This window comes from Pseudorca crassidens, chromosome 14 (genome assembly GCF_039906515.1).
Source record: "Pseudorca crassidens isolate mPseCra1 chromosome 14, mPseCra1.hap1, whole genome shotgun sequence".
In the NCBI taxonomy this organism is placed as follows: Eukaryota; Metazoa; Chordata; class Mammalia; order Artiodactyla; family Delphinidae; genus Pseudorca; species Pseudorca crassidens.
The window spans coordinates 29,421,575-29,434,467 of record NC_090309.1 but is presented as its reverse complement, the minus strand read 5'-3'; the positions used below and the strand labels follow the sequence as shown (position 1 = coordinate 29,434,467).

The window sequence follows — 12,893 nt, the reverse complement described above, 5'->3', positions numbered from 1 at the left end:
CCCATTTAATTTCCCTCTGTGACTACTAATTTTTCTATGGCTTGAATCTAACTGATCAGATAACACACCAGAATAACCTTCCACTGGAAGAGCTTCAATGAAAATTTTTGTTTATTTAGCTCGAATAAAATCAGACTTGGAGCCCAATGCTGATTGAACCAAACCAGCACTGTCTTATCAGCTACAAGAGGGCTTTTTCAGTTTTTCATTTTTCAATTTGCTTGACAAGTCAATGAAGTTATTAAAATAAAACCTAACTTTTCTTTATTAAACCACAAAAAATTCATTATCCTATTCCATATTGTAATTGAAACTTATTTAACACTGTCCACCCCCTTTTTCCCAAATGTACAAAAATTTTAACTTATTACCAAATGTTAAGCTTTATTTATACAATGTGTACTTAGATCATAACATTTTAGTCACTAAAGTTATCATACTTATATTTGAAAAATTTTAACAATACTGCAAAAATATTTAAGATTCACAGGCATTAGAGGCCAATTATTTTAGATTACGCTTTTGTTGAAGAGAAAGAGGAACTCTAAAATCATACGTAATTCCAAAAAATAAACACTTCCAACACGCCGAGGTTTTCAAGATTTTCAGCAGTTTTATTTTTTCCTCAAAAGCCTAGTCATATTTTTTAAGACAGTTAATCTACAAATCATTTAATTAACCCCCAAATAATTAACAGTTCATGGTACAATTATTTTATTCTTCTATTCATTCAACAAATATTTATTGAGTACCAACTGTACGCCAGGCACTCTTTCAGGTTTCCAGGATACAGCAGCAAACAAAAGAAACAAAATTCCTCCCCTCCTGGAATACACATTCTAATGAAGGAGACAATTAAAAATTATATCCGTCAGGCAATAGTAAGTGCCACGAAGAAAAATAAAATTCCTCCCCCTTTATTCTCTATTCTAATAAATGGCACCACCATTCACCCATTTACTTAGGCCAAGAGCCTTGGAATCATGCTTGATTCCTCTGTTTCTTTAACCCCTATAACTAATCCAATATTTTGGCTCTGCTTTCAAAACATATTCTAAATCCAACTACTTCTCATCATCTCCTCCCCAACATCTTACTGCATGCTACAACCATCTCTTAGTTCTTATTACTGCAAATATCCCTTGACTGGTTTTCCTGTTTCTTCTCTTACTCCAATCTTCACACAGCAGCCAGAATGTTCTTTGTTTAACTTAAGTTACAGCATGTCACTTTCCTGCTCAAAACTCTCTTGTACCTTGCCATAACACTTAGAAATAAAATCAGTCTCTTTCTTTGTGTACACTATCTGGACCCTCACTAATTTCCTACCATCACCTCCCATTATGCTTCTCCTGAGTCTTCACACTGTGCCTGCTGTCTGGAAGGTACTTCCCCCAGAGAGCCATATGGCTTGCTCCTTCACTCTTTTCAAACCTTTGCCAGAATAACTTTTTCTAATCACCTAATCAAAACTAATACCCCATCATATGTAACACTAACAACTAAATAACACTATTATTTTATGTATCTATGTGTTTGTTTATTCTGTGAGTGCTCCGCTAGAATGTAAGGTCCAAAAGGGCAGGGACATGTCTATTTTGTTCCCTGTTGTACCCCAGAGCCTGGAAGAGTACCTGGCACATAGAAGTTGTTCCATAAATATTTGTAGAATGAATGCATAAATTAATTCATGAATGAAGCCACCAAAATAATATAGATATATAATATATAACAATGTATAAAACTGTATATAATATGTTAACTGAAAAAGCAAGACACAACATGATAATATTCTTCTAATGTAATAAATATGGAAAAAGCTTAAAAGAAATATACAAATATAAGATTGTGACAGGGTGGTAGGATTAAGTTTTTTGTTGTCTGTTTCTTCTTTTTACAAGTCATTACCTTACATTTATAAATTAAAATATAAAAATTTTATTTTTAGAAGCGAGCTACTACTAAAAAATAAGCAATTAGCAATGGGAGATCATTTCTTTCCCCTCACTGATTGTCAAGGACGGAGTATATCAGTCACCTGAACTGCCTTTATAAAATTGTTTCCCATCTCCTCCTCCATTCTCCAGTCTATATCAAAGTAACCACTTCCAGGGTCTGATTATTGATGAATATTATATCCCTCAGCTGTATGAGTGGAAGGGAAAAAAAAAAGTCAAGAACCACTCCAAACACTAAGTTTTGTAATTAACATAACTCCAAAAACAGAAATACCTAAGTCCACATAGCAAACTCAAGGGTAAAAGGCAGATGATTCACATTATCGGAGTTACTACTACCTAGCAGGTACAGTGAAGAATGCTTTATCTTCTTTTTTTTTTTTTTTTTTGATACTGTTCCTGCAATGTAGGTGGTATAATCCCCATTTTAAAGATGAGAAAAATTTGCCTACTAGGGTGGTAAATTGCTTATAAAAACAAGTAATTAATTGTTTAAAGAGGTCCATGCGGTGACCAATAATGAGACAGTGTCATAAACCAAGGATTATGATTAACTGGTTTCTGTACAACTTAGGTAACAGGGGAGGGCAGAGGATGGAAAACAAAGCCATGTGGCCAAAGGCACAGAAGTAGTAATGGGGAAGCCAGTTCCCCATATTTAATTATCAAATGACACTGAGCTAAACAGCTTTTGAAAATATTTCCCATATTTCTTTTCTGTAAGAGGCAGCTTTACACACAATTAAATAAGCAAGAGAGAAAATTGTTACTGCACCAAGAATACAGCTTTTTAACAACAAAATACATAAAGCAAAGGTCTAAAGGGAAATGCACCAAAACAACAGCAGCAGTGTTATAGGAGTGTAAGTAATTCTTAATATAGCTTCCAAAATTTTTAAAATGTTGATATAATAGCTTTTTTAATGTTTCAACAATGAAAAAGATCAAATAGATAAGATTCTACCATTAATACACCTTATGTTAATCTTAAAGCTAAGCAGTATAACACAAAACCATTCCATGAGGTAAGACAAGAATCAGTCCCTAAAGTAAAGTGCTTTACCAAGATCAAATATAGCAATCACATCATTCTTATAACACAAGAACCTCAGAAATGGAAGGCAGCAACTAAGCTAAAAAAGAGAAAACCTTTACCTGAAAACATTAGAGCAAACTTCTTCCCAGGTGAGAGCACTCAACAAGGGAGGTCAAGCTGAACAGCAAAGTCAAACAAACACAATGACAGGGTCTTGAAGGTTACATTTCTGCTACAAATAAGGAATATAAATTTAATGGCAAAAAGACCAAGATAAATCAACCAGAAACATATCTGGGTTAGAAAAATGGCAATCAACAAATGATGCTAGAACTGCATATCAACATGTAAAAGAATGAAAATGAACACCCTTCCTTACACTATAGGCAAAAATTAACTCAAAATGGATCACAGACCTTAATGTAAAAATAAAATTATACAACTCAGGAAAAAAACAAGAGGAAATCTTCATAATCTTGGGTAAAGCAAAGGCTTCCTAGATACAACACCAAAAGCACAAGCAAAAAAATAAAAACTAGATATACTGGACTTACATCAAAATTTAACTTTTGTGCAACAAGAAAAATGAAAAAACAAACCAAAAGAATGGAAGAAAGTATTTGCAAATCCTATTCCTGGTAAGAGACTTATATCCAGAATATATAATGAACTCTTACAACTCAATAATAAAAAGACAACCCAAGTAAAAACTGAGCAAAGGATCTCAATAGACATTGCTCCAAAAAAGATAAATAAATAATAAGCACATGGGCTTCCCTGGTGACGCAGTGGTTGAGAGTCCGCCTGCCGGTGCAGGGGACACAGGTCCGTGCCCCGGTCCGGGAGGATCCCACGTGCCGCGGAGCGGCTGGGCCCGTGAGCCATGGCTGCTGGGCCTGCGCGTCCGGAGCCTGTGCTCCGCAACGGGACAGGCCACAACAGTGAGAGGCCGCATACCGCAAAAATAATAATAATAAGCACATGAAAACATTAACCATTAGGGAAATGCAAATCAAAACGACAGTGAGACGCAACTTCGTATCCACTAGGATGGCTAAAATAAAAAAGATACTAACAAGTGCTGACAAGGATATGAAGAAACTGGAACACTTACACATTGCTGGCAGGAATGCAAAATGGTACAGACATTTTGTTAAACAGTTCGGCAGTTCCTCAAAATGTTGTATGATTCCATTTATACAAAGTGAACAGAATAGGCAAACCCATAAAGACAGAAAGTAGTGACTACCTTGGGAAGGGGGACAGAATGAAGAGTGAGTGCTAATGGGTATGGGGTTTCTTTTGGGGGTGATGAAAATGTTCTAAAATTAGACTGTGGTGACTGTTACACAACTCTGTGAATACACTAAAAAACACTGAATTGTATAGTTTAAATGGGTGAACTGTATGGGATATGAATTATATCCCAATAAAGCTACTGTTTTAAAGGTAATGTATTTCACTGTTAAATTTAAAAGTCTGTTTTAAAATCTTAAATAGCAATTAAAACTGAATGTTAATTGCTAGCACCCAGAGAGCAAAGTGAGGAAATGGATTATTCTGAATAACTGATGTGAAAGAAGACTAGAGATATGTAAACGTGATTTGAAAAATGAAACTATGAAGCTATTGTTCATGAGTGATTTGTGATCACTATTTTAGTATTAGCACTACAAGGCAAGAATCAATATTATTTTAAAAACAAGACATGCCCTAACATCTTATGGGCCTCTTTCCTCATCTGCAAAATCAGGACTTGTAGTTAACAAAATAATTTTTGAGATGAAGACAGAGAAGAAAGAGATGGCTGCTTTCCCAAAAGAATTTGCTAGGCAACAGCCTCTATATGCATGGATAAGCTTGGGACTTTCAGAATTACAGTAAGTAAGGAAAGGCACTCCTTATGATACATGGGAATCAACTAACATTGCATTTACTGTTCAAGCTTAAATAAGGTTAGTTATATAATGAAAAAGTCAAGCCACTGTGGCTCCTCAAACAAAAAGGGATAAAACTGGAAGAATAATTCGGTACCACAAATTATTATTATCTAGTTCCTCTTCACTTACAAAACCTTTCTCAGGAACAGCTAAGAACCCGGTGCCTTAAAAATGCTACCTCAGAAGAAACAGGAAAGACTATGAAGAGGGATAGAGTTTGAGATTTACAGTTAAGAGTAAAGTTAGGGAAGAGAGCCTACTGCCTTTATCAAACCTGTTTAATAACTGTGATGGAAAACCAGGAGATAATGATTATGGAAGTGCACCCAGGGTAAAGCAAGAGATGTGAAACATCAAGTCTGTGCATGCTGCTGCCTCTGAATGGAATAAGAAAGAAAGATGAGATCGTCCCCTGTGAATATGGGAAGAACAAGCTAGACTAAAGACAGAGACAGTGTATATTACTTGTATTATAGGATGTTCTAGTAATTGAATCTTGGGTCTGATAGTAAGATTTAGGGTTATCCACCAAAGACCAGACGAGGCCGAAAATGAAAAGCCCCTAATAATGATAAAAGGGAGTCAAGAAAAGCAACTAAAAGTAGTAGGATAGTGCAGCGGTTTTCAAAACTTTTTTTTTTTACCATGTCCCCTTAGGACAAAAGATCCCTAATCCATATACCCCAACAAAACCTGACTTTCCAGTGAAAAAAGAACTCAGTGATAACAATGAGGCAAATCTGCGGGAGAATGGGTAACATATTTTAAACATAATATGTATACTCTTCAGACAAGATAATGGAAAATTACAGGCCAAAATTCAGTTGAACAAATATGCACTACTATTCAGTGGAGAGCTAACATAACAAATCACAACTAAATTGATAACACTAAATTAAGTCATTTATCCTATAAACCAAGAACGACAGCAATTAAAAACCGCAACCAACTCAAGACAACATTAATGGTGTTCTGATGAAGAATCCTTCCTCAAAACTCTGGTAATCCCAACTGTTCCAGCAGGAGCTTTGCTTGGCTGCCAACTATATAGCTCAGCAGCCAAATTTCTTAGTAGAACACTGAAACAGCATCCTCAGTAACTCTAATAACATTTTGTTTCATGAAAACCAAATATTAATAACCATTAATAATGTACATAGAATATCAGTAAGTAGTCCTTAGTTTTTATAAAAGTAAAGATAATGAAATGAGGGTCATTCACCCCTAAGAACTCAAGAAAATGTAAAAAGAGAGGAGCATGACGGTCATGATCATAATGCAGTAAGAGACAAAAAGCAAACTACTAAGGATGGTCATGTCCCACGTCCAGGGATGGCACTGGTAAAACTGTGCTAACAATATGCCCTGGAGAAGGAAGCTGTGCGGGTGGAAATGAGGAGTCTAGTCTCCAGCCTGCCCCTCCTTCAAACACTTTCATGAGGCAACTCTCCCCATGAAAAAACAAAGTAGTGAGTAATAACTTTTTTGAGGGGAGGAACAGCGACCCAAGACTGTACAAGGTGGGTAAGATAATTCTCTCTGTTGGCTGCATGGAGACCAGAAGGTGCCACAGGAAGGACGAAGATAAGTCAGTTCTAGGGCACTAATAAACTGAGGGGAAAGAAAAAGGTAGTTTGAAATTGCGCTTGGTGAGTAATTAACATAAAGTACTGGTAGATGGTGATCCCCAACTGAGGCAGAAAAACAGAGATTAAGAATGCAGACTCTGGATCCAGAATGCGTGAGCAGGAATCACGACTCTCCTAATTTATTTTCTCTGTGACCTTGGGCAAGTCACTTAACCTCTCTGTGCTTCATCTGTAAAAGGAGGGCAATAATAGTACCTTCCTAATAGGGCTGTTGTGCAGTTTGAATAAGTTATACTTGTAAATCGCTTAATAAATGTCTTGCACTTTACATAGTAAGTGGTACCTAAGTTTTGTTAAATAAGTTGAGGTGGGTGGCGGCTTGTTTTGACAACTCCAAATAAAATGGGGGTGTGTGGGCAAAGTAATGGTCACAGGGAACGGAGGGGAGATAACGTCTCTTCGGTGAGGAGTACCCGGAGGCTGCACACTTGGGGAGGTCGTCCTCCTGACAGGGCTCAGCGAGCACCCGCTCACAGGAGACGCTGAAGGAAACTTCCCTCCTTCCAGGCCTAGGATTTTCAAGAACTCGAATCTGAGAAGTGGTTGTGATTCTGAGGCAAGAGTTTAATTTCCGAGCAAGAGACGGTGGGGTGAATTCTGTTTTGCCTGAAGAGCAGGTCTTGGGTCTAGGGCAGGACGGGGTTTGAGTCGGAGACAGAAGGGTGATGTCCTCAGTGGGAAAGCTCTGCTAAAAGCCACCACCTGCCGGGCGCGCTCCCGCTGCCCGCGCCGGTCTAGCCTCTGAGGGAGAACGACGGCTGCCCCAGCCCCAAGGGAGGCAGGAGCCTACAGAGTAACGGGGCTGCCGGCGCCGACGGTCGTGAAGGGACCCCCCGGCGAGACTGCGGAGGGGGACCCGCCTCACCGAGGGTGGAGGTCGCTCGCCTGGCTCTCCGAAGGGAGGGGCCGGCGCTGGCCCTGAGGGTGGCCGGCCCGGCGCACAGCCCGGAGGAAGCCTGCCCCCGGATCCCGCCCGTGCCCGCCCATCTGTGACCCCGGTACCCAGGGTACCTGAGCGTGGGCCCGATGCAGGCCGTGTCGGTGCTCTCGATCTCTCGGAGGATCCGCTCGTGCTCCGCCGCTGTCTCCAGGCTCTCCGCCTCCGCCATCTTACCCCGCTCCATAGACTGGGGGTGCCCGGCAGCGCGTGCCCTCCTTCAGCTCGGCTCACCTTTCGCTCGCTCGCGCTCTCTCTCTCTCCCTCTCTCCCTCTCTCTCGCTCTCTCTCTCTCTCTCCCTCCTCTCCCTCACCCCAGTCTCCTGAGCCTCCTGAGCCTCCTGCTACCCGCAGGACGACCCCTCCCTCACATGCGGCACGCCCCCTAACGTCCCCGCGTCCGCAGACGTTCCGCGCAATGCCCGCTGGGATTGTAGTTCTCTGGGAGATGGGGTTCCACACGTTATTCATTGAATCGGCAAACGTGTTAAAAGCTCCGCTCTAAGGCAGGAACAGTTAAGGACTTCATATGCAACGGAGATTAAGTCCGGCAATGGCACTAAACCTACAAATTCTTAAGACCCATGCCTCAAAGTGCAAAAGCCTCTATAGGCACGAATATTAAGAAAGGACGAACTAGGTTTCTGCGGACAGCGATCTTACAAGTTAACAGGGAGGAAAAGCTCAAAACTAAGAAATCCGAAACTAAGAGATAAGGCATAATGTACCTGTAAGCCAGTTCAGAGAATCGAGCACAGTGATCAATTCTGGCTGCGAAGGATTCATTGAGAGACTAAGCCTGAACATTTTTTAAAGATGTGATTGCAAGGTGTGAGGAGCACCCAGAAGGCCAACAAAAACTTCATTTGCACTGGTGTGTAGAGAAGTAGTAGCAAGAGATGCGGCTGGAAAAGCATCTTGGAAAAGGAATACTGGGAAGAGAAATTTGTACTTTATTCTAATGGCTCCACTGGTCCAACAACCAACTGCATCAAAAGCACCTTGGATCCTTTTTTTTAATACAGACCAAAGGTCCTACATATGGACATTCTTATCCAGGCATCTGCATTTCATAAATTCACCAGATTAGAATTTTTAAATCATATTTATTGATCACTGCTTGAGTTTTAAAATATAACACAATGACTGGGAATCCACTGAAGGTTTTTAAGAAGAGTAGTGACACAAACCAAATCTTGGCCTTAGGAAACTTGATCTAAAGCAAGTGTGCAAGGTGGACAGAAATAGAAAATTTGGAGACAGGAAAATGCTATAGAAAATGTTAAGGCCTAAACCAGGGAAGTGGCAATGAGAATGAAAAAGAATGGACAAGTAGGAAAAGCATTGTAAAAGCAGAATTGGCATGATTTACTAGGTATGGGGAAGGAGGATGTTTGGTATTACTCCAAGGTTTGGAGCAGAGTAACCGGGAGAATGGTGCCATCAACCAAAAAAGGCATGTAAGAACCAAACTGGAAGTTGAGGCTAAATAATTTATGCCACGGATAATTATGCAATCATCAAGGAGAAAGAGAAAAGACTCTATATTCAGATATGAAACTGTCTTCAAATTGTAGGGTAGAGTGAAAAAATGCATGAAACAGTATATAGAGCATGTTTTCATTTAAAAAAAAAATTCAAGCAACCTAAGTGTCCATCAGCAGATGAATGGATAAAGAAGATGTGGTATACACACACACACACACACACACACACATACACAATGGAATACTACTCAGCCATAAAAAAGAATGAAATGTTGCCATTAGCAGCAGCATGGATGATGGACCTGGAGGGTATTATGCTAAGTGCAATAAGTCAGACAGAGAAAGACAAATATTGTATGATACCACTTATATGTGGAATCTAAAAAAATAAAATAACTAGTGAATACAAGAAAAAAGAAACAGACTCACAGATATAGAGAACAAACTAGTGGTTACAAGTTGGGAGAGGGAAGTGGGGAGGGGCAAGATGGGGGAGGGGATTAAGAGGTACAAACTACTATGTATAAAATGAATAAGATACAAGGATATATTGTACAGCACAGGGAATATAGCCAATATTTTATAACTATAAATGGGATATAACCTTTAAAAATTGTGAATCACTTTGTTGTACACCTGAAACTTATATAATATTGTACATCAACTATACTTCAGGAAAAAGAGAAAAGGAGATTAACAGCAAGGTCATACTGTATAGCACAGAGGACTATATTCAATATCCTATGATAAACCATAATGGAAAAGAATATTTAGAAAAAGAACGTAGGCGCTTCCCTGGTGGCTCAGTGGTTGGGAGTCTGCCTGCCAAGGCAGGGGACATGGGTTCGAGCCCTGGCCCGGGAGGATCCCACATGCTGCGGAGCAGCTGAGCCCGTGTGCCACAGCTACTGAGCCTCCACTCTAGAGCCCACGAGCCACAACTGCTGAGCCCACGTGCCACAACTACTGAAGCCTGCACGCCTGGGGCCTGTGCTCCACAGCAGGAGAGGCCACAACAGTGAGAGGCCCGCGCACCACAACGAAGAGTGGCCCCCACTCGCCACAACTAGAGGAAGCCCACGCACAGCAACGAGTACCCAACACAGCCATAAATAAATAAATAAATTTTTTTTTTTAAAAAAAGAATGTATATATGCTGTACAGCAGTAATTAACACAACATTGTAAATCAACTATATTTCAAGGAAAAAATGCAAGTGGAATTGATTGTAGAATCTTTTTGTTTGGTTGAATAAAAAACTGAACAGATATATTTGTTGAAAAAAAAAAGGAAAAAACCAAAAAGAATACTGTATCGCATAATTGAAAGTAGCTAATTGACTAGATCTTAAAAATTCTCACCACAAGAAAAAAAAAAAGTTCTGTAACTACGTATGGTGACGGATATTAACTACACTTATTTCACAACATATACAAATATCAAATCATTACGTTGTACACCAGAAATTACTAATGTTGTAAGTCATTTATACCTCAATTAAAAAATCACGGGACTTCCCTGGTGGTCCAGAGGTTAAGACTCCACACTCCCAATGCAGAGGGCCTGGGTTCGATCCCTGGTCAGGGAACTAGATCCCGCATGCCTCAACTAAGAGCCCGCATGCCGCAACTAAAGATCCTGCATGCCACAACTAAAGATCCCACTCGCCACAATGAGATCCCAAGTGCCACAACTAAGACCCAGGGCAGCCAAATAAATAAATAAATAAATAATTTTTTTTTTTAATCACAAAGAAAAAATTCATATATATGCCTATATATACATAAAATACTACACAGATAGAATATTTCTGAAAGGATATCCAAGGAACTGTCAACAGTAGTGGCAGCCAGGAGAGAGATTGGGAGGAAGGGTCCTGAAGTAGGAGGAAGATAATTTTTACTATGTATGCACTTTTGGAATTCTTTCCCTCATGTATGTACTGCTTTTTGTAGTTAATAACTACAAAAAAAATTGTAGTTATTAATTAAAAATACATTTTAAAAATAAACCAGTAGTGAGGAGAATGGATTACAAGTCCTGGTTTGCAAGGAACTGAGCAAGTGGCTAAACCTGTCTGTTTCTAGATAATCTCTGGCTGTCCTCACCTTGTTTCATTACTCATGCTTAAACAATTTCAGACAGACGTAGGAGAGGTAGGGAGAGTATGGAGCCTTCCGTATTTTTAAAGACCTCTTGAAATATATGAAAGAAGATCCCTTCAATCATCAATTTTAGCGTCTCACTCGGCAAAAAGCTTTTTGTGTGTACATCACAGGAAGAAGACGAGTATGTAGACCAGAAATGTATAGTAGTGGTTAAACTAGCTTCTGCCACTGTCAGCAGGGGTTTTTTTTAGCCCCCTCAGAAGCCAGAGATCTCACATGAGTTCTTACCAGCAAGGGTGTGTGAGTTTGGAGTGACTAGTGTAGGAAACTCGAATGAAGATGGCCTAACATGAATGCCCTCTAAATAGAATGTCAGGTCAGTGTGGAATGACCAGAAGAGTACCAGACTAAGACTTGGGGCCCTTTAGTTCAGTTCCAGTTTAGCAGTTAAAATGTATTGGGCACTTTCTGGTGCCAAGCACAATACAGAAAGTAAGCACTTCATATTCACCATTAAGTCCTTACAACAATCCTTTGCTATAGATATTATATATCTCATTTTACACATGAGAAAGCTGAGAGATTAGGTAATACCTCAAGCCTCACAGTGTAAGTGATCACACTGATATTCAAACTCAAGTCAATCTCATTCCAAACTCTATTTCCTGACCATTCAACCATACTGTCCCACCCACCCCCTCCATTGCCACGCATTTATTGTGTGAACTTAAGCAAATCATTCTGCCTCTCCGCATCTGCTTCCACATTAGTGTAATGGATTGTATCATTTCTCAGACCCCTTCCTGATCACTTTGAAGCCCTCTTCAAAGAACTACCTCTTTCTCCTCATTCACTGTAAATGAACCGATTTTTCGTCTCCTGCCTCAGTAGATTTACAGCCTCTCAATACTCTTCACTGCCATGTTTAAACTGTTCTTCTGACCCCCTAATTTCTCAGCCTTCCTGATGAAGTAGGGCACCAGATTGAGCTGTGGTCATGCTCCTCAGAAATTTAACCACTTGGCTCACAGATTCCCTATCCACCTCATTCTCTGCCATCATCCTGAGACACTTCAACATCAACATGGATAACCCACCCAATACCTTGACTTCATGGATCCCAACTATGCCAACCATGTTCCTCATGCCACTTAGGCAATGCATTCACAGCCTCACTTTTTCCTTTACGTTCTATTAACATTGCTCTATTGGCAAGGCTACAAGCTCTGAAATTCCTCTCTGTGCCCCCTTTCCATCCACCTCTTCCTCTGCTTAATTTCCATGGGGCCTACACATTACTCTAATCCTTGTCTTCATTTCTGATTTTTATAAAATCTGTTGGCATTTTCCCCTTCTATCCTGAATTTTCTTCTATCTAAGCTTCCGATTCAGAGAGATCTGAGTTTGATCCCTGGCTTCTCCATTAATCAGCAGGTGAGTTTGAGTAAGTTATGTGGCTTCCATAAGCTACAGTTTTCTCAGGTATAAAATGGAGTTTATAATATCTACCTTAGGCATTTGTAAGTATTAAGAATACTTAATGTAAGGGGCCCAAAACAGGGCTTGGCAGAATAAAAGTTAGAAGCTACTCACCCCGTGTTTCCATACTTCCATGAGCCACCAATTTGACTAAACCATTTCTAAATCTTTAGCTTCCTTTAACATCTTGATCTTCATCATACCAACACTGCCAATTCCTCCCCCTTCTGTCATGGAGACAAAAGGTTGTGACCATGGCAACTAGCACCACAGCACATTTGTGTTGCTCAGTATCATTT

The 12,893-nt window shown here is 39.9% G+C and overlaps 1 protein-coding gene across 5 annotated transcripts in view; it reads right to left on the bottom strand.

Annotated features, from left to right (window-relative positions):
* EXOC6B (exocyst complex component 6B) overlaps window positions 1-7,911 on the bottom strand; it is a 712,186-nt gene extending 704,275 nt beyond the window's left edge. For all 5 annotated transcript variants that reach the window (XM_067704728.1, XM_067704730.1, XM_067704732.1 and 2 more), the window contains exon 1: window positions 7,595-7,911. In XM_067704728.1, coding sequence (XP_067560829.1) covers window positions 7,595-7,707 — 113 coding nt within the window. In that variant the 5' untranslated portion in view covers window positions 7,708-7,911. The remainder of the gene's footprint in view (window positions 1-7,594) is intronic.
* Between the last annotated feature and the right edge of the window lie 4,982 nt (window positions 7,912-12,893).